We start from the raw sequence: 22941 nt of genomic DNA, 5'->3' as shown, positions 1-22941 counted from the left end.
TCTTATAATTTTGTTAATTACCACCTATTCAATACAATAAAAATGTAATAAAAACTTACATATTTATAAAGTTGTTGATATGGTATGTCTCTTTCCTTCTTCGTGAGCATAATCAGCCAATTATTATTTACTTAAGGTTATATAAGATCATGAATCTATTCTATTGGATTAAGATTATGCTTGTAAACCTGATTGACAAATCTTATAATATTTTACAAGTCATATAACAATAAAATTATGTCTAAGTTAAAACATATTTGAAATCTATCTAACATTTTATTGACGAAACTCATCTGGTGAACATCCTTTAAAATTATTTCAGAAAACCTTTTGAGATCTGGCTAATTGTATTGATTCAATGTTGCTTGACTTGTATGATTGTCGTTGAAACTTCATTAACTATACTAACAATTTTCTACAGTTGATAATTGCCTATATTATGAACATTTAACTTGTTCTCGATGTTGCTGGAGTAACATTCGTACAAAATGTAATGGCATTAATTTTATGTTGTCAATACGAGAATATTATTCCTGAACAAACTTGTTGGTGAATAAACACTTTCTAATGTGATGTAGAATTTGAACTGTTCTCGTATGTTCCAAATTGGGCTTGTTGGTATATCTGTAATGAAAGATAAAATATATATGTTTCTGGTTTTGATTATAATTCTGTATAAACTTCTTATCGAAAGAACTGTCACTTACTTTTCTTTCTGCTGCGTAATCGTCTAGTGTTACTCCTAGCCTCTTGAGAACTACTTGTTGTTCTGTTTGCACTCCTTGTATTATATGAGTGAGTGTGGATGAGTTTATGTTTTGGCGGGGAGTGGGAAGGGCAAGTGAAGATAGACGATGCATTGATGGCTGCAGTGGATTGTGGAGGGGACTGCCTATGAGAAGTAAGGGGAGGAGTTGAGTTTGTTTGCATCAATAAGCTATTAACTTTTGACGGATAAAAATGTCTACAGAATTTATTTATATCAGATTTAAGCATTTGTATTATTTCCGGTAATTGTACTAAGATGGGGTTCTTTATTTCAATTTCGTCATTTAGGTTTTTATGTTTGTTGTATTGCTGATCTAAATGAATGTATATGTTTTCTAATTCCGTCATTTCTTTTCCTTTTTCTACTCTTCTTAAAATTCTTAAATCCCTTTCAATAGTTGTAAAACTGTGTCCAGTTTCTAGCATGTGTGCTCCCACTGCAGAATGTTTCTTGTGTTTGGCTGCATTTACATGTTCGAGATATCTTATAATAAAGCTTCGGCCAGTTTGGACAACATACGAAAAATTGCATTCTGCACACGTAAGCCTATATATTCCGGATCCTTGATATTGATTACTATTTATATTAACTTTTTGTGGTTGAAGAAAATATTTCGGTTCGTGTTTTGGGTTTTGAAGGCAATGTTAATATCTCGTTTTTTGATGGTATTAGTGACTTGGAATATAAATGTAAAAGTTGCAAATTTGGATTTCTTATTTTTATCTGGTGTGAGACTTGTGGCCAATTTTATTTTCACCTTATTAATGTTGTTAACCATCTCTATTTTATAACCGTTATTGAGTGCCAAGTCCTTTATGAAATTAAGTTCTTTCTTTAAACTTTCACTTGTTAGTGGAATTTTTAGGGCTCTATAAACCAAACTCAAAAATGCTGCCTATTTGTGAGAATTGGGGTGGAGTGACTCGTTTTTAATCCTTATTGGAGTAAACGTCAGTTTTCCATAAATCTGGAAATCAAATTTATTTCCTGCTCTCTTTACATTTATATCTAGAAAACTTAGCGAATTGTTAGTTTCGTCTTCTTTAGTGAATTTTATGTTACTGTCTAATTTATTTAAAAAATCTAAAATATTATCACTATTATTCAGTTTACTGTCTATTATAACAAATGTGTCATCCACGTATCTCAGCCAAAGGTTTAGTCCTATGTTATTCAAAATTTTAACATGATCTAAATGATCCATATAAATGTTAGCTAGTATACCTGATGCAGGGTCACCCATTCCCAAGCACATTTGATGATATATCTTTTGATTAAATGTGAAGTAATTATTATTTAAAACAAATCTCAAACATTTATGAATTATTCTATTTCACACCTACTTAATTTGCTGTGATTGAATAAATTAAGTTTGATTATATTAATGGTTTCATTAATCGGTATGCAAGGGTACATGTTAGTTATATCATATGAACACATTTTATGATACGGTTGCAGTTTGAATTTATTAAGCTTACCACAGAATTCTATTGAGTTATTGACTGTAGAATTATTGTAAAATTTATAGTGATTTAAAAAAAAGTAATGTATAAATTTAGAAGTCTTATACGTTGGGCTATTCTTGCAGTTGATAAGTCGCATGGATATATTAGCTTTATGGACTTTGGGCATGGCTCTGGCTGTTGGTATCTTGGGATTCATATTTATCAGTTTCTGACACTCTAGTTCATTAAAGAGGAAAGACGAATTTTTAAGCAATTTCTTTAGATTCCGTTGAATTTTACTGTAGGATCTTTCTGTATTATTGAATAGGCTCCATTCGAAAAAAATTCTTCTGTTTTCTTAATGTAATCATGCTTATTTAAAATAACTGTAGTTTCCCCTTTATCAGCTTTGGTTACTATTATTTCACTTTCGTTGATTTTAGTCGTTAATTCTTTGATTTGTTTATTGAGGTCGGGATTTAAGTTATTATTTATTTCTTTTACTAAAGTTGGAAGTTTCTTTTTAACCTTGAATCTTGTGTCATTTTGTGATTCTAAAGGCAATTTCCCTATATTAGATTCTACTTCAGCTATAGTGGTTATTACGTCTTCTGTTTGATGATGGTTAGGCCAATTCAATTTTGATCCTTTATTCAGTAAGCTCATTTCACTATCCGTACAGGCGATATCCGACAAATTTACAGTGTTACAAGTTGTCCATTTCATGACCGTATCGATGAGTATAATCAAGAAGTTAGTATAAATAACCACCTAATTGATACTTTATTATTGCCTCAGGCAAAATTGAATATAAATTAACACTTACAGGACATGTTTTGACCACTTAGTGGTCCTCTTCAGCTGTATAAAGAAAGAATTGAGAAGAAAAAATATTAGAATTGAGGGGGGAAAAAAATCTGTACGATAAATAAAGGAAATCTAATGAACAACCTGGAAAACATCCACATCGTTCTTGATAAATTAGAAAACTGTGAAGAGAATCTTAACGAAAACAATGAGAAAAAAAAATCTTATACGAGAATATTAGTAAATACTTGGAATGGGTAGACATGAAACAGACAAGACGAACAAGAGATATAATGAAACACGACATCGCAGAAGCACAGCCCAATCTCCCTCCTCCCTCACATGATATTTTAGATGACGACAAAACTCTACTTCCCTTCTCTCCAGAGCTTTGCATGAACTGTCAGACTGTGTCACATCGTTACTTCACCAGGTCACGCTCAAAGACAGACCCTCTAGACAGCGCAGAATAAACATCTTTTCCAAACAAGAATGAGAGGCGAGATGTCCTGATCTGATGACCTTTATACAGCAGGACCACTAAGTGGTCTAAACACGTCCTGTAAGTGTTAATTTATATTCAATTTTGCCTGAGGCAATAATAAAGTATCGATTAGGTGGTTATTTGTACCAACTTCTTGTTTAAATTTACAGTGGTTAGGATGTTTTTAAGATTTGAGTTAGTTTGTTTTACTGTTGTATTACGTCTTTCGGATTTTGTTTTGTTCTCTCTTAAATGTGATATTTTGTATTCTAGATTTTTGTTTCTTTTCTAATATATCAACAAGTTTCTCATTAGTAAAATGTTGTACTGATTGCCATTCTAACGGGGTTAAAAGCTCAGAAATTTCTAAGTGTGTACAATAAAGTTGTAAGTTTAAAAGCAACTCTTTTCTGTAATGTGTTTTAATCTCACTCTTTAGCCAGATTTAGTTTACTTTGTTTTGAGTGTCTACTAAATTTGGCATAGATAAGTTTCGTCTTTGTACAGATTTCAAAAATCTTTGGTACTAGTTTGGATTTTAACCATTCTTTTAAAAACCATATGTCTTTCACGACCTTACTAATCTTAACCTTAAGGTAAATGAATCTGTTCTTAATCTTATTATTAGCCTGGCTGGCCATTACATTGCAGGTTATAAATTTCATGGAAGGGCTAGGAGGGGGAAGGAAGCAGCCGTGGCCTTAATTAAGGTACAGCCCCAGCATTTGCCTGGTGTGAAAATGGGAAACCACGGAAAACCATCTTCATGGCTGCCGACAGTGGGGTTCAAACCTACTACTGTATCTCCCAAATATTGGATACTGGCCGCACTTAAGCGATTGCAGCTATCGAGCTCGGTCTGGACATTATTCTTGTAACCAACAATCTTTACATACTGCTGACTGAATACTTCTGCCTTTTGAAGATCCTCGCATACACACTCCCCTTGTTCATTACCGGTAATGATTCCTGGATTGTCCCCCTTTGAACCTGTTTCTGCCTTAAAGTACCTATACATACCCTTCCATTTTTCACTAAAATTTGTATGACCACCAATTACGCTTGTCATCATGTTATCCTTAGCTGACTTCTTTGCTAGATTCAATTTCCTAGTAAGTTCCTTCAATTTCTCATTACTTTCATAACCATTTCTAACTCTATTTCGTTCCAACCTGCACCTCCTTCTTAGTCTCTTTACTTCTCTGTTATAATATAGTGGATCTTTACCATTCCTTACCACCTTTAAAGGTACAAACCTCTTTTCACATTCCTCAACAATTGCTTTAAGCCCATCCCAGAGTTTGTTTTTTTACTATTTTTTATTATTATTTACCATTTTCCAGTGATCATAGCTACTTTTTAAAAACTCCCTTATGCCTGCTTTATCAGCCATATGGTACTGCCTAATAGTCCTAATATTAATACCTTCCGTTCTTTCACATTTATTTTTAACTACGACAAAAACAGCTTCGTGATCACTAATACCATCTATTACTTCGGTTTTATCAGCACCACATCCAAAATATTCTTCCCTCTAGTTGGTTCCATCACTTTCTGAATCAGCTGCCCTTCCCATATTAACTTATTTGCCATTTGTTGTTCATGCTTCCTGTCGTTCGCATTACCTTCCCAATTGACATTTGGTAAATTGAGATCACCTGCTACTATCACATTCCTTTCCATATCATTTCCAACATAGCTGATTATCTTATCAAAGAATTCTGAATCAGCGTCAGCGCTACCCTTTCCCGGTCTGTACACTCCACAGACATCAAGTTGCCTATTATCTTTAGAGATGAGCCTTACACCCAGAATTTCATGTTTTTCATCCTTAACTTTTTTGTAGCTTACAAATTCTTCTTTCACCAGAATGAATACTCTCCCTCCTACCATTCCCATCCTATCTCTACAATACACACTCCAGTTCCGTGAGAATATTTCTGCATCCATTATATCATTTCTCAGCCATGATTCAACTCCTATTACATTATCTGGTAAGTATATATCTATTAAATTACTTAATTCGATTCCTTTGTTTACAATGCTTCTACAGTTGAGCACTAACATTTTTATGTCATCCCTACTTGATTTCCAGTTTCCTGTTCGCTTAACACCGCTCTCTAGGCCACCCCGTTTCCCTGAATGTACCTGCCTATAACCCTTCTAAACAAGTTTCCTAACTTACATGAAGCACTGCGGTTTAAGTGAAGGCCATCTGAGCGCAGATGCCTGTCTCCTACCCACCCATTAGGATCTAGAAATCTCACTTCCAGTTTCCCACATACCCACTCCATAGTCTTATTTAAATCCCCAATCACCCTCCAGTCAGTATCCCTCCTACACAGTATTCCACTGATGACAATCTCCGCTTCCTTAAACTTTATCCGTGCTGCATTTACCAGATTCCACACATCCCCAACTATGTTGGTACTTATACCTGCTTGCCTTACGTTGTTAGTACCAACGTGAAACACTACCACCCTCTCCTTTTCCTCTTCCTTCTCTTCTACTTTCCTCAACATCTGCCTCAACCTAATTCCTGGATAACACTCTACCTTTGTTCCCTTTCCTCCACACACTTTCCCCACATGTCTAACGATGGAATCCCCCATGACCAGAGCCTCAACCCTACCCACCTCACCTGATCCCCTCCCCTCTTGGTCAGCCCTATCTTCTCTCACTGCTGCAGAAGCTACTTCCTCCTCCCTTTTCTCCCTCCCATGACTCTGTTCCACCTGTCTTTTCCTTTCCACTACACTATATTTCCCTTTCCTACCTTTTCCCTTCCTCCTAGTTCCACACATCTCAGCAACAGTTCCCTGTTCCTCGTCTTCCCTCGGTTGTTCTACCTGCAGTGACTCGTACCGATTTCTCACTGACACCTGTCCTGAATTCTGGTCCTGAACAGAGCCCTTAGCCTGCAATCTCCTTCCCCTTAAAACAATTCTACAATTCCCCCATTTCCTTCCCATCTCTCCTTTACACCTACTGTATCCTATACATTATTTGAGGGAGGCCTACTTTCCTTTCTGTCCTCTGAGAGAATCGTAATTATCTCCCTCAAACTCTCCAACTCCTCCCTCATACTCCTTAATGCCTGGCCACACCCACAGTTGCTACACTTGCACTCCTTAGTCATTATTTACGGAATAAGAAAAGGAAGCATAAAATAACTTATTCTGTGCAAAATAAAAATGAAAAGAAAGAAATATTGCCTAGGATGGTTCACAAAGATTACACAACAACAAGTTAATTAATATAAGCTACTACTTCGCTACAATACTACTTAGTTGCACAAACTTTTCTTTTTCTACAACCTAACAGAATGAAAATTGCTGTTAATTACTGAAAACCAAAAGTAATACACAAGAATTAGGTCTACACAATTCTACACTGCAGTTAAGTCTACTCTAATTACTGCAAAAGAATACTAGTATGAGAGTTAATACAGATACCACAGATACTATACTACACAAATATTTCACAGTAAATACACTAATTTATAATAAGATATACTATAATACACTACAATGATTTTAAACTACATTCAGACGTATCTTAATTATAATACAACAGGTTATTACTAAGCACAACTGAAATGGAAATTACAATTAAAGTTTGAAATTTGCAAGACTACTCAAAATAATAGAATAAGCACCCTAATTTCCAGTATCACTACAATACACTACAACAGTTTTTAAACTACGTTCAGACGTATTCTAATTACAATAGGTTATTATTAAGCACAAATAGAAATGAAAATTGCAATTAGGCCTAAAGTTTGAAATTTGCAAGAACTACTGTACTCAAGGATTACCAACAAAGTTAAATGCGTAGACAGAAGATTATTTCTTTAGTATTACTTTATCCTACTATGCTCTAATAGAAATGAAACCTTGCGTTTGGTTAAAAGCTTAAGTACCGTATCAAAAGGATTGCCATACACGAAGAAAAACACGAATATAACAGGCAAGATACTATCTAATATATTATACCTTATCTTCACTACAAATCTCAACTGAAATGTGGTTATGTGATTATTACAGCTGGTGGATTACTATTATTTTCCCTACTCCACGGTACGGAGAATAAAAGTGTCCTTAATTAGTCCTCTACTGAAAAATACGAGGTTGTCTACAATAATTTCTTAAATATTTCGGTCAAAACTACTCCTACTACTCCAGGGACTTGAATTGCAATTACTGGGATATATGAACTTTATTATCATTAGCTAAATAATTAGCTAACCGCTCATAAATACTGAAAGATTGAAGGAGCGAAATATAAATTACGGATAATTTAACTACCTACTCAGAACTACAAATGATTGGAATACAAGATCAGCTGATTTTTATTTATATTTACTTGACTACACTACCGCATAACCATTAATAAAGTATTATTATTACTACACCCTTTGTTCACGACTGTAGCCATCAATGCAATATTTGAATATGAAGAGCGACAATAATCAATAACAATACGACTTAACTATTACCGTGTAATCTCTTTGAATACTTTTTAAATGGAAGTTTACAGGCGTATCGTGTTTTTTAATGTAGTAAATTATTACCTTCGCGATAGTTTGAATGGATATCTATACGAAATACTGGAGAAGTTTCGGCGGAAGTTACGATACTATTCCTTATGAACTTACAGATATTTACAAATATTTTTAAAGTTAATATTATTACCTTAAGTATTTCCTAAACCTAAATTCAAAACAAGGTACACCTAGCCAGCCTACTTAACCTAGAAAACGTAATTTACTGAAGACCAACTGAATTACTTGTTATAAAATTTAAGTAAATATCACTACTCCCAATTTCTATCAACAAGCACTAAACACCACTATATAAATAGCACCAAATTAATCACAAATACAAAAAATTAAGCTATTTCAATAGGTTTTAACTACTTTATCACTACAATAATGCAAGAGTTCTCTCAACAGCGCATCAAACAATGGAAGCTCCCGAATTTTACAATGCTTAGTAAAGCTAAAGGTTCCACCTATTCAATACGTTATCGTAATGGTCTATTTAGGACATCACATATTTATTTAACTTATCATAAAATACATCTTTGGGACCGGTTTCGGCAATCCACTATGCCATCATCAGCCATTGAGTTTTTTATAGCAAGGAACATTCAAAATTTAAAAATATGCAATAGCAAGTCCTATTCTTACATGAAAAACATTAAAAATATAGCTAAATAGCATAGGCCCATTGTACTATACAAATAACATGTCTTTTTTGAAAATACAATATTATTTAGTGCATCTAAAATTATTTTTTATATATAATTGGCAAAGTCTATGATTTATGATTCTATTGTACGTAAGGTATACCAAATTTATGATTCTATTGTACATAAGGTATACCAAATCATAGACTTTGCCAATTATATATAAAAAATAATTTTAGATGCACTAAATAATATTGTATTTTCAAAAAAGACATGTTATTTGTATAGTACAATGGGCCTATGCTATTTAGCTATATTTTTAATGTTTTTCATGTAAGAATAGGACTTGCTATTGCATATTTTTAAATTTTGAATGTTCCTTGCTACAAAAAAACTCAATGGCTGATGATGGCATAGTGGATTGCCGAAACCGGTCCCAAAGATGTATTTTATGATAAGTTAAATAAATATGTGATGTCCTAAATAGACCATTACGATAACGTATTGAATAGGTGGAACCTTTAGCTTTACTAAGCATTGTAAAATCTTGAGTCAATACGGACAAAAAATGAAGTTTTTAATACTAAATAAGCTCCCGAATGCAAGCTCACAGCTGCATGCCCCTAACCACACGGCCAACTTGCTCAGTAGAACAAATAATCATAGGTAATACATTTCATATTATTCTGTAATGAGGAACAATATAATATAAAACAAAAGCTAAAACCTATTCAATACTATTTATTGTAACCTTAAAGAGTTACATATATTTGATGTAACTAGTTTTGGTTTTGCTAGAAACCATCATAAGTCCAAATCATTGAAGTTAAGGCAAAACATGAATTATAGATAATATTTATGAAGCAAGCATGTGTTGTTTATATTTGGTGCAAGACAAAATAAAAGAGTTGAATGTTAAACACTCATCATGATCACACGTTCTCAAAGTTTTCTTCTAATTTGAACAATGCACTTTACAAAAGACCAGGTAAAACACTTAAAATACTAGCACGTCAAGAATCTTCTTGAATTCAGCTCAGCTGAAACAAGTGTGAACACTTGAATTCAAGAAGATAAAATAGGTGGAAACCTTTTATCTTTCATTTTATATTATATAGAACAAATAATAATGGAAATATTTAGATTTTTTAAACTTGTATTTATTTCCTGCTTCCTACCATTGTTAATCTTACCAAAGAATCCTTTATAACAAAGCGGACAAGAAGAATAAATTCAGTATTCCATGCCTTAGCATCTGTGGCTCAGACGGCAGTGCATCGGCCTCTCACCGCTGGATACCGTGGTTCAAATCCCGGTCACTCCATGTGAGATTTGTGCTGGACAAAGCAGAGGCGAGACAGGTTTTCCTCCGGGTACTCCGGTTTTCCCTGTCATCTTTCATTCCAGCAACATTCCCCATTCTCATTTCATAGCATCTAGCATTCATTAATAAATCACTTTGGGAGTGGCGACCCCATCGTACTAACAGCCTATATCTGCTTCATTCATTACATCCCTGACCCGGTCAATGACTGGAAAACAGGTTGTAGGTTTTCATTTTCATTCCATGCCTTATACCTTATTGTCATAGAAAAGTTACCAGTCCCGATGCAGGAATGTACTTTGTCTGTCTCAAAGCGGGATGAGAGCAGACTTGTGCATAATTCGCGATCTAAGGGAAGTTACCTTGCCTGTCTGAAAATTGGCGAGGAGGAGCTGGGGAGTTAGGTAACTTTCCTTTTTTTATCTTGCCTTCTTCCAGATCATACACATTCTGATAACTACTGGTACTCGACACAATGGTTCATCATGTTCAAAATTCCTGTAGATTCTGACTGGGCCCGACCTGAACCCACTTTCATGGCCGATCCATTGAAGACAGGTACTATAGCTAGTTATCTGTAATTCCTTCAACTTTTGTTGTGTGTTTCATCTTGTATCTGTCAAGTATGGTTAAGTTGATACAGATATTGATTTCCATAGGTAACTTGAAGTATTTGTTCCGAATGAGTAAATTTACAATACCAATATAGTTGGTCCGTTATTGGACATTATACATTTTTCAGCTAACTCATTCCTGGTTGCCAGCGTTTCGCCCCAGTGTGCTAAGTTGGGCTCATCAGTTGGTAAATAGCACACCTACCAACACACATGGCTAGTGCATACCGTGGAGGCCACTGCGTAGGCTACTTGGAGCCACCGGTAGTGCCAATGCACTATGAGAGACTTTGTCTCATTTAAAAAAATTGATGCCTGCATGGCCATCAGTATGGTGAAGTGCAAGAAGTTTCCAGTTCAAATTCCTAGACAAAACAAAACTTTCAAACGTAAATAACAACCTCTTTTAAAACTCAAATCTCAACTTACTTCCTCCCACTTTGTCCATTGTTCCTTTGGAAGATAGGTCTTAGTCATCGAGAGCTGGAGAGCTCTAGTAATGCGGAAGTTACGTTCATCTACTAAATGCTGAGGAAGCCTTCGGAGAGCTTCTGTCACATCAGCGTTCTCATCCAGGCAATCATCATGATGCAGACCTATGGAGAGTGAATAACACATTACATTAGTGTTTCTAGTGATATCACTAGTTATACAACAACTTAATAATTATTTACATGCATAGCCATAAACATTTTACAACCTGAAGTAATTTTTCAACTGCACATATAAAGCACCATAACTCTTATGTGGATAATGGAAAATGGTACAAAATGATTTTTATTAGGTAGTCAGATGACCAAAAAATGATATTTGTGTTTGTTCAATCCTTGTCCCATTTCTCTACGGGGTCAGGAATGAAGCGAGATGAATCTTTTTACTAAGTTTTTACAACCGGATGCCCTTCTTGACATCAACCTCATCAGAGAAGTTCTTGAAATGAAATTAATGACATGATATATAATAGTAGGGAGAGGGTGAAACTTGGTGCTTGCACATAGCCTACTCCTGTCGAATAACACCAAGAGGTCTGCTCAGGGTTAACGTAACCATTCAAAGAACACATCACCATCAACAGCATCATATGCCCTCACTCCATGTGAACACTGTGGAGAGGTTTGGAACTGAATCCAGGCTTTTGGCAAGCAATCTGGAGATTAGAAATTGTATATCACCACCTCTCCTACGCCAACGGCCGTAGCCTTGTTGAAACACCGGATCCCGTGAGATCTTGCAAGTAATCAACTTCATTTTCCGTATCAAAATTTAATCACTAAATTTTACAATATTTAAAATTCTTCCACCGTTTTGATACTTTTTTTTGCCTTTTGGTAAATTTATTTGTCAACAGTACATGTTTCGTTCCTTATTTAGGAACATCCTCAGCTGTTATTGTAGCTTAGGTGAATTGCTAAGATTTTAAACACGTTATTTTGCAGGTACATTGATTCACTTAAAAACTACTAAAAATACCAATTAAATTAAATGATATTAAAAACAATGTAGGGGTTAGTGTGTTAATGATATGAGAACGGATGATTACATAGTTGGTCAGCTTAAAAACTATGTCTATTCATTTGAATAGTTGTTAAAAATCTCATTTTGTTGCATTAAAATGTCTGTTTGCGGTTAAAAGTTTTAAGGAACGAAACATGTACTGTTGACAAATAAATTTGCCAAAAGGCAAAAAAAGTATCAAAACGGTGGAAGAATTTTAAATATTGTAAAATTTAGTGATTAAATTTTGATACGAAAAATGAAGTTGATTACTTGCAATTCTAAGGCCAACCAGGCAAATAAACAAGGCAACATCTATTTTAATCTAAAGGTGAAGGTAGCTAAGTTAACTAAGGACATAGATTTCTTAAAGAAATGTCTTAAAGACAACCTAGTTCCTAAATTTCTAAGTAAAACCCAAAAGAAACACGTACCTTCCAGGCACCACTTTGAAACACAAGAGAGTCAATCAAATATGGCTAAAAAATGAAATAAAATACCTTAATAGAAAGAAAGCATTTCTCAATGGTAAAATGTATTTGGCACATCTCCAAAGTCCAACACTACTGTTACCCTTAGAGTGGGATTCGTTTCAAAGATACATCCATGAAAAAAATGGATATAATTTTAAGTAAAAAACAGAAAACCCTTAATAACAAATTAACATCATTAAAAAATGCCAAGATAAAAAATGAAAATAGCAAAGCTTACTCTTCAAATTCAGAAAATGAATTGGAAGAATACCCTTTGCCCGTTAAGAATATTTCTAAGGTTAATCTCACTGAGGAGGAAATGAAAACCCTAAATCAAGGCCCTAATTTCAATTGGATAGGTAGAAACAAAGAAAAAGAGCTAATAACTACCATTGCAGAAGTAGAAACAGCTATACAAAAACTCCCTAACGAAGTTCAGAATGATGTCAGACATGAGGTAAAAAAGAAAATTCTGAACCTAGTAAAAGGCTTAATAGTTTCCCATAACAGAAATAAACCTACCTCAAGTTTATCACATAAAATAAAACAAGAGGAAATAGTAATTACCAAAGCGGACAAGGCAGGGACAACAGTAGTTTTTGATAAGGAGGAATACATAATAAAAAATAAAAAAACCAGAAACTTTCTTCAATAATAGCACTTTTTCGGAAATAGATCGAGACCCTACAACTAAAACTCAGAAAGAGTTAAAAACACTATTAAGAAACGCAACCTTTATTTTAAGTGAACAAGACGTCCAAAAACTGATAAACATGAATCCTGGCCTTCCAACAGCAAGAGCCTTACCAAAAATACATAAAGAAGGAATTCCTATAAGACCTATAATAAACTTCCGCAATAGCCCTACTTATAAAACATCACAATACGTACACACATTCCTAACCAAACATTACGTTTTTCACAACAAGACACCAATAAATAATTCAGTAGACTTTTGCAAAGTACTCAAAAACTTTAAATTAACACCACATCAAGTAACATGTTCCTTTGATATCAAGGACATGTATACAAATATTCCAGTGGACGAAACAATAAAAATTATCAAGAAGAATCTTATAGAACATAAACAACTCGGCATACTAGAAATAGAAGATTTCATCAATATACTTAAATTCGTTACTAAACACAATTACTTCACTTTCAATAAAAAAATATATAGACAAGAAGGCCTCCCAATGGGTACTCCCGCTTCGGGCATTTTAGCCAATATTTATCTTGATTACCTCAAACATACCAAAATAATAGGACAAATAGAAGGTCTCAATTTATGGATACGCTTTGTGGACGACACTTTTGCCGTAATAGATCGAAGAGAGAATAACAGTGACGATATCCTCAATAAATTAAATACACTTGATTCCAGAATAAAGTTTACATTAGAGAAAGAAAAAGAAAGCTTCATTAACTTTTTAGACATAAATGTAACACGGAAAAAGGAAGAGTTTGTCTTCAAGATACACAGAAAACCCACTTTTACTCCCATTACAATAAAGAACTACTCATTGCACCCAGAATCGCAAAAAAGGTCAGCTTATTACAGTTACATATATAGAGCGTTTAATATACCCCTTACACACACAGAAAGAGAAAAAGAACTGCTCTTTATTCTCAAACAAGCCCAATACAACGGTTTTGAACCAAAAATAATAAACAAAATAATAGGTAAATTCAAACAGAAATTACAAACTAACCTAAAACCCGAAACAAAAAAGAAAGACAAATACGCCAAGTTCACATTCAATAACCCTAACTTATACACAGTGTCCGCCTCCGTAGCGTAACGGTTAGTGTTATTAGCTGGCGTCCTCGGGGGCCCGGGTTCGATTCCCGGTACTGCCAGAAATTTAAGAATGGCAGGAGGGCTGGTATGTGGTTCAAATGGTACACGCAGCTCACCTCCAATGGGGGTGTGCCTGAAAAGAGCTGCACCACCTCGGGATGAGGACACGAGTTTACTTTACTTATACACAGTAACCAATTTGTTTAGAAAATATAATTATAAGATCGCATATTCAACCAGCAATAACACAAAGCATAAATTATTTAATTACAATAGTGTTAATTCCCTAGGAAAAAACAAACATTCTGAATCAGGAGTTTATAAATTGAAGTGTCACCAGTGCAAAAAAAGTTATGTCGGACAAACAGGGCGCAGTTTTACTGTAAGATACCAGGAGCATGTCAACGCTGAAAGACATGAAAAAAATTCCGCGATGGGCCAACACATGAGTTCAACCGGACATCAATTCACAACCATAGAGCAGGATTTAACTATATTACACAAAATAAACAAAGGAGCTCTTCTTAATACATTAGAAAATCTATACATTTATTTAGAACAAAAAAGCAATCAGGACAATAACCTAAATGAAACTATTGACATTAGAAACCCTATATTTGAAGGGACACTATCAAGTCTTGAAACTTTAGGCAAAAGATGCAATACAAATAGTAAAAGGATACATAAGACAGAACCTCCGCCATTTTGTACATCCCCTCTCCCTAGCCCTTCTAAAGTTGATGCCGTGACAGTAACCGACACGCCCCCTCCCCTCTCCGCAACCTTGCCTCCCCGTAAGGAGGAGCATACAACGGAACGCACACACCATTACTATACAAGACGCAAAGCAGCAACAAACGTCCCTCCAGGGTCACAGTAGAATTGGAGTCTAACAATAGCAAGGTAAAGAACTTTTTTATACATTTAGTTATTACGTAGAGACACATGTTTTTTAAACAAATTTCCATTTCCTTATTTTATTTCATTTCAGAAATTGAAACAAAGCTCCCTTCACAAAAATTGATCAGCAATCAGCTTCAAAGTTCCACATTAGACTCAATCAAAGGCACCATAAGCAAACTCATAATATATAACAACTTACCCGGAAGGAACAGAAGATAAAACATTCAATAAATGAACAGTGTTACGACGTCAAACATTTTAAAAACTTTTAACTGCAAACAGACATTTTAATGCAACAAAATGAGATTTTTAACAACTATTCAAATGAATAGACATAGTTTTTAAGCTGACCAACTATGTAATCATCCTTTCTCATATCATTAACACACTAACCCCTACATTATTTTTAATATCATTTAATTTAATTGGTATTTTTAGTAGTTTTTAAGTGAATCAATGTACCTGCAAAATAACGTGTTTAAAATCTTAGCAATTCACCTAAGCTACAATAACAGCTGAGGATGTTCCTAAATAAGGAACGAAACATGTACTGTTGACAAATAAATTTGCCAAAAGGCAAAAAAAGTATCCAGTGAGATCTCCGAAGTTAAGCAACATTGGGCGTGGTCAGGAGTTGGTTGGGTTGCCACGCGCTGTTGGTGGGGGGTAAGGGAATGGAGGAGCGGAAAGGAACTGGCCACCCTACCACACGTAAACTCCGGCTCAGGAACACCTCTGCGGAGGTTTGGATCTGCCTTCGGGCAGAATACACCCTTACCTTACCTCTCCTACACTGCCGGCCAACATTCTGATGGTGAATTTTTTTCAACCAACAGAACTCGAACCAGCAAACCATGGTGTCAGACCATATAGACTTGATGCCTTAAAAATCATAACCACCAGGCAGGCTATAAACTGATATTAGTGTTTCATTTATTATATTCCGGTTATAGTTATACAAACTTCAAAATTCATCTTTATATCCCAATTTCTCATTCTTCCTGGAATTATTACCAATTTCTTCAGATTGGCACTTTATGTTTTACAGTTAGATGCCCTTCTGGCGCCAATCCTACTTGGAGGGATGTAATCACTATTGCGTCTTCCTGTGAGATTTGGCAGCAGGGTATGTCGTGTAGATGAAAAGAGGTGTACAAATATCCAGTCACCAAGCTAAAGGAACTAACAATATACAGCTAAAATCCAGACTGGCAATCAAACGAACCCAGGGCCCTCCGAACTGAAGGTCACAACACTGACCATTCAACCAAGAAAGCAGACATCGTTAAACCCCAACAGCGCCTAATAACTGTTACTCATTTTCATAAAGCTGTACACAAATATTCAATAGCTAAACTACTTACATGAGAAGTCTCCAATTGCTCTGTTTTGTCTTTCTAGTGCAAGAAATAAGGAATGACTTGTCATTTGGACAGTACCTGTTTCCAAAGACTGGGTTGTACGGTAAATGTATTCTTGCCACATGTAAAGGACACTGCTCAAGAATCCTATGTACTTAATTAGGTCTAGGACTTTCAAAGAAATGGTCATGCTTGAATTTTAGGTTTGATCCCAGCATTTGCCCAAAAGTAGAATTGGCAAATAATGGAGTATTACTTCTAGGATAGGTGAGAGGGGAACTTTTATCCTTTTCCCAGCCCCTTTTCTGAGGTTGAGTGAACCGCAATCTACGTCTTCAAATCAGTCTTAATAATTTGGTCAGAATCAGAAATCAGTCAGAAGGTGAAATATTATAGGCCTACTGATGAAATGTTAAGATATGATTTTTTTAAAAGCATACATATAATTCTCATACAAGGAACAAAACAGGAAAATAATTCTTCTTGAAATATCATATCCTACATGGAAATTGGCAGTTAATCTGGTCCAGGCCTCCCAGCTAACAGCTGTTCTAAATAAGTCAGTTGATAATATACTGGACCACTGGCACAGGTTTTTAATCCAGGAAATGTGCCATTACCCAGGACCTCATCTTCCTTTTACTTTTCCTTGAGCCGTTGAAGATATTTCTCATAATAAATAATGTGGCCAAAATAAACTATCTTCCTTTCTTTGATGGGTTTCGTTATTTCTAGTGGTTTTCTCATGTTGTTCGTTACACAATGCATCCGAGATATTCCAAGCAAACAACAATAGCACCATAATTCAAAGGCATTAAACCGTATTTTGATTATTACAGCCGTGATGTCCATGCCTTCCGCACCATCAAAGTGGAGAAGGCACAACATTTAAGGACTTGGGTTCTTATTTTAGATGAAAGTTCAGGAAAATTAGAATAACATTATTATTAATGGTTTTTAGGTCCCACTAACTACTTTCATATGGTTTTCAGAGGCTAAGGCGCCGGAAATGTCTCATGCAAGTTCTTTTACATGGCGGTAAGGCTACTGGTATGAGGCTGGCATATTACTGTATTTGCGCACTTTTCAAACACAACTGGAGTAAAGTGCAAGAACATCAACTAGGACTCAGGAAGCCAGTGCCCTACCATCTAACCCACTCAATCCTGCAGAGAGTCTTAGAAAAAACATTTGCAGACTTCAAACTATGCAACTGGTATGTAATGAAAGCTCATATAAAAACTTGGAGAGAACATGAGAATGAAAATTTAGATAAGAGACTTTTATGCCCAAGTCAGAATGAACACGCAAGGAAGGGACGAAATATTCGGGCCTTTTGTGTATGGGAAGAAAAATCCAAAAGTGTGACCAGGTGATTGATGTTAGTGAAAAGAATGGATTAACTATTGGAATACATGGTTTAGAGAACAAGAACTAGCGTGAAAGATCCTTCGATATGGGTGGGTACAAAGAAAAAAGTACTGATTTTTCTGGAGGAAAATCAGTCACAGAGAATTTTTATAACTTACATCAAAACCTGTGTGTTTGAGTCATCAGTCCATAGACTGGTTTTATGCAGCTCTCCATGCCACCCTATCCTGTGCTAACCTTTTCATTTCTACATAACTATTGCATCCTACATCTGCTCTAATCTGCTTGTCATATTCATACCTTGGTCTACCCCTACCGTTCATACCATCTACACTTCCTTCAAAAACCAACTGAACAAGTCCTGGGTGTCTTAAGATGTGTCCTATCATTCTATCTCTTCTTCTCGTCAAATTTAGCCAAATCGATCTCCTCTCACCAATTCGATTCAGTATCTCTTCATTCGTGAGCAAAGCATTTGATGAAGAACACAGGTAACTGCTGGCTGAAATGACAAATGGATATGTCATCAGATAGGATTTAAGAAATCAAGATAATAGGATAAGACAATGAACTGGAGACAACCAAAGAGAACTTTCATGAAAATATAAACCAATGAACCCCTAAAAAGGACACTGGAGGATGGATGAATTAACTCTGAAGTATTTCTGAAGCAGACAGGAAATATCTATCGTAGAAAATTAGGCAGGAGAGATAAAAATAAACACTTCATGGAGTTATGAATTACGGAAGGAATTACATAAAATCAGCTTCATGGTCCGTATCGCACTTCAATAGATTCACAATTAAGTATTTATTTATTTTCCACCTAGTCGATACAATGATTGCTTAAGGCAACTTTTAATGGTCAAAAGTGGTACATGTTTCGTATATTATCAACATCTTCAGCCACATAACACTGTTTAGATGAAAAATATATAAAATTGACAAAGTAATGCTTTAGATGAAGTGTCCTTAAAATTAACATAAGATTGACAAGATTAAAACAAACAAATAACTCAAGAGAAAATATATAAATTATTTCTACAATAGAAAGCAGTCGTCAAGGAAACACTTGTACAATATTCCATAGAGAAAATTGTCCTAATAAATATTCTTTTCTTAATAATTCATGAAAAAAGATCAATTTATAAATTAAAAATTATAAAATTTATAAGTAATTATCGAAATGAAGAAATCCTGATATCACAGTGCGGCTCTTATTATTAATGTAGATGAAAATATAACTAATTCCTAGTTGTCAAATCTTATTAAGCCTGCTTTCCTTTGGAACAGTAACTCCTGTCATTCTTTCACAGTTTTGCGCCGGGTGTAATATTGATGATGCGTTCTTCCTTGCTCTTGCACCTGAGGAGGTGGAGGAGCGGGGGATATAGGTGTGTCAAGAACTTCCTTGCTGTCACCTATAGCTTCAACTGAGGAGGAATAAGTTGTAGGGCTATCTGTAGGTGGAGAAATTCCAATTCTTTTTTCGTGATCCTTCTCAAGGATTTTCAAATATACTAGAATTTGATAATATAATGGATTCTTATATTCTACAGCCTCATTAAGGTTATCATTTTTCTTTACAAGTTGGTCTAGATGAATGTACAGGTCTTCATAAGTGTTCACATATAATAATCCAAACATTCATGTAATAACAAATTTATTTAAGAGAAAAAATTTCAAAATTGCATTTTCCACCAATAACAACATGAAACATAGTATTTTCAACCATGATACAATAAATCTCTCGGGAAAAGATAAATTTTTTGATTCCGGAATATATAAACTCACATGCTTTGAATGTAAAAATACATACATAGGACAATCTGGCCGCAATTTTAAAGTTAGATATTTGGAACATGTGAATGCTGAAAAACATAGAAGATTCTCAGCAATGGGATCACACATGACTTCCACAGGTCATAAATTTACCAACATAGAACAAGACCTGACCATCATAAAAAAGTTAAAAAAGGGCAGCTTAATGAACACTTATGAAGACCTGTACATTCATCTAGACCAACTTGTAAAGAAAAATGATAACCTTAATGAGGCTGTAGAATATAAGAATCCATTATATTATCAAATTCTAGTATATTTGAAAATGCTTGAGAAGGATCATGAAAAAAGAATTGGAATTTCTCCACCTACAGATAGCCCTACAACTTATTCCTCCTCAGTTGAAGCTATAGGTGACAGCAAGGAAGTTCTTGACACACCTATATCCGCCGCTCCTCCACCTCCTCAGGTGCAAGAGCAAGGAAGAACGCATCATCAATATTACACCCGGCGCAAAACTGTGAAAGAATGACAGGAGTTACTGTTCCAAAGGAAAGCAGGCTTAATAAGATTTGACAACTAGGAATTAGTTATATTTTCATCTACATTAATAATAAGAGCCGCACTGTGATATCAGGATTTCTTCATTTCGATAATTACTTATAAATTTTATAATTTTTAATTTATAAATTGATCTTTTTTCATGAATTATTAAGAAAAGAATATTTATTAGGACAATTTTCTCTATGGAATATTGTACAAGTGTTTCCTTGACGACTGCTTTCTATTGTAGAAATAATTTATATATTTTCTCTTGAGTTATTTGTTTGTTTTAATCTTGTCAATCTTATGTTAATTTTAAGGACACTTCATCTAAAGCATTACTTTGTCAATTTTGTATATTTTTCATCTAAACAGTGTTATGTGGCTGAAGATGTTGATAATATACGAAACATGTACCACTTTTGACCATTAAAAGTTGCCTTAAGCAATCATTGTATCGACTAGGTGGAAAATAAATAAATACTTAATTGTGAATTTACGGAAGGAAGTCGAGGAAAATGGACAACATGCAAGAAGGGCTAGAGTTAAGCATAATATAGATGGATGAGAAAAAAGATACAAATGATTATAAATGGAGAAAAATATAAAAGGCTGGAGAAAAATTTACTTGAAGATGAATTATATAAGGGAGTTGTTTTGATCCTGTATAGTCAGGGTGACCATACATCTTGTTTTTACCCAAAGACAATCCCTTATTATATGTTGTCTCGACTGTCCTTTCCGGTTTTTTCATTTTGTCCTGTTTTCAAATGTTTCTATATAAAGAACAAAAAAGCATTTTACAACATTCTGATAACAGATGGCTATGCAAAGTTTACAGACCTTATATTGTATATACGTTACCTCACTGGGAAAAGAGTGAAGAAAGGAGATTGTCCTAAGCTCCACCTTTTCTCCTTATTTCTGTGACTTTTTCCTATATATCTTTATTGTGTTTTGAATTAAAAAGGCAGATAAAATTATTACTTAAATGAGTCAACTTTTAATTTAATACAGTTTCTTGTTATTGAAAAAAATAATACTGATTTTTAACACCGTAATTTATAGTGCTGAAGGTGAGTGTGCCCTCTTAAGTGATTAATTTATTGTTTAAAATTAAAAATTGAGTGAAGACTGATAAAAAGTGACTAGAATGTTGAAATATCTAGAAATTCATAACTAAATGTAACCTTTAGCTCTTAGTAGTTTCAATTGCAATATTAAAAAGAATTCAATTAAAACTGTTTTCATGGTACCACGTTACAAATTTTTTTTGAAAACACACAGTAAGTAAAATTTTTTTTTTACAATTTGCTTTACGTTGCACCGACACAGATAGGTCATATGGCGATGATGGGACAGGAAAGGGCTAGGAGTCGGAAGGAAGAGGCTGTGGCCTTAATTAAGGTACAGCCCCAGCATTTGCCTGGTGTGAAAATAGGAAACCAAGGAAATCCATTCTCAGGGATTCGAACCAACTATCTTCCAAACGCTGGATACTGGCCGCACTTAAGCGACTGCAGCTATCGAACTCGGTTCTCCGTACACTAACCTCCGATGATTTTGAATGTATACGTTATTGTGTAAATATGTATTACATGGATTTGAAGTTGTTTAATAATAAGTTATCTGCACATGCAATTTATCTTCACATATAACGGCGAGGTTATCTCACTGCATGTATGAACAGATAGACATGGGACTACTTCCCAGAGCATTGTATGATAGTCAAATAAGTTTCGTACACATAGCGCTCGTTCCTATAATCCTGCTCATTATTTGTTTAATTTCCAAACAGCAGTCAGTAAGGAGATTCAGTTGTCTATGTGCAGAACAGCACAGTGCATAAGGTTCATCACAATGGAAATACTACTTCCTATTAGAGAGTTAATAGTGCAGTTACAGAGGGACAGTCCATAAGGAAAATAGCTGAAACTGTTAAGAAACCAATGTATTCTCTGCAGTATGTGGTAGAAAAATACCGGCAGACAAAAATCTGTGGAAAACAAGTGTCGTTCGGGGTGACCAGTAAAACTAGAAACTAGCCACAAATGCACCATTTTGAGGCGTACAAGACAAAATCCAAAGATGAGTGCCCCACACTGGCAGCCAAGCTTGAAAGGGATTACAGAATAAACATAGTAGCACAAACAATCCGTAATATAATTTTAAAAGCTGGATATATTGTAATGGGTTTCTCGGAAAAAGCTCTATGTCAGTAAGATCAACAGACAGAAGAGATTAGCCTTCGCAAAATAGCATATCAACAAACCACAGGTCTTCTGCGATTCAGTAATATTTACACTGTTTACACAGCAAAGCCAAACTATAGAATTCATGCTAGGAACAAGATTCGCATCGAGAAATGTTATATAATGTGTGTGACACAGTTGTTGGCTTAAGATAATAAAAGTTTAGAAAATTCATATTGATCGATCATATTATGTATTGAATTCAGATTTCATTTCCATTCAGTTGGCAGTATTACTGGAACCGGCAGTGCTCCCTCCTTACTCCTCAACCCAGTACAAAAATCTACCACTAAAAAGTGTGCGAATAATACAAATGGGTAACCTTCCA

General features: G+C 34.8%; 1 protein-coding gene across 1 annotated transcript in view; it reads right to left on the bottom strand.

Moving 5' to 3' along the window:
- LOC136879119 (cytochrome b-c1 complex subunit 7) overlaps positions 1-22941 on the bottom strand; it is a 37818-nt gene that overhangs the window by 9069 nt on the left and 5808 nt on the right. Inside the window, exon 3 of the mRNA XM_067152864.2 lies at positions 11063-11229. Within this exon, the coding sequence (XP_067008965.1) occupies positions 11063-11229 (167 nt within the window). The remainder of the gene's footprint in view (positions 1-11062; positions 11230-22941) is intronic.

This window comes from Anabrus simplex, chromosome 8 (genome assembly GCF_040414725.1).
Source record: "Anabrus simplex isolate iqAnaSimp1 chromosome 8, ASM4041472v1, whole genome shotgun sequence".
NCBI lineage: Eukaryota > Metazoa > Arthropoda > Insecta > Orthoptera > Tettigoniidae > Anabrus > Anabrus simplex.
This window is presented reverse-complemented; position numbering and strand designations above follow the sequence as displayed.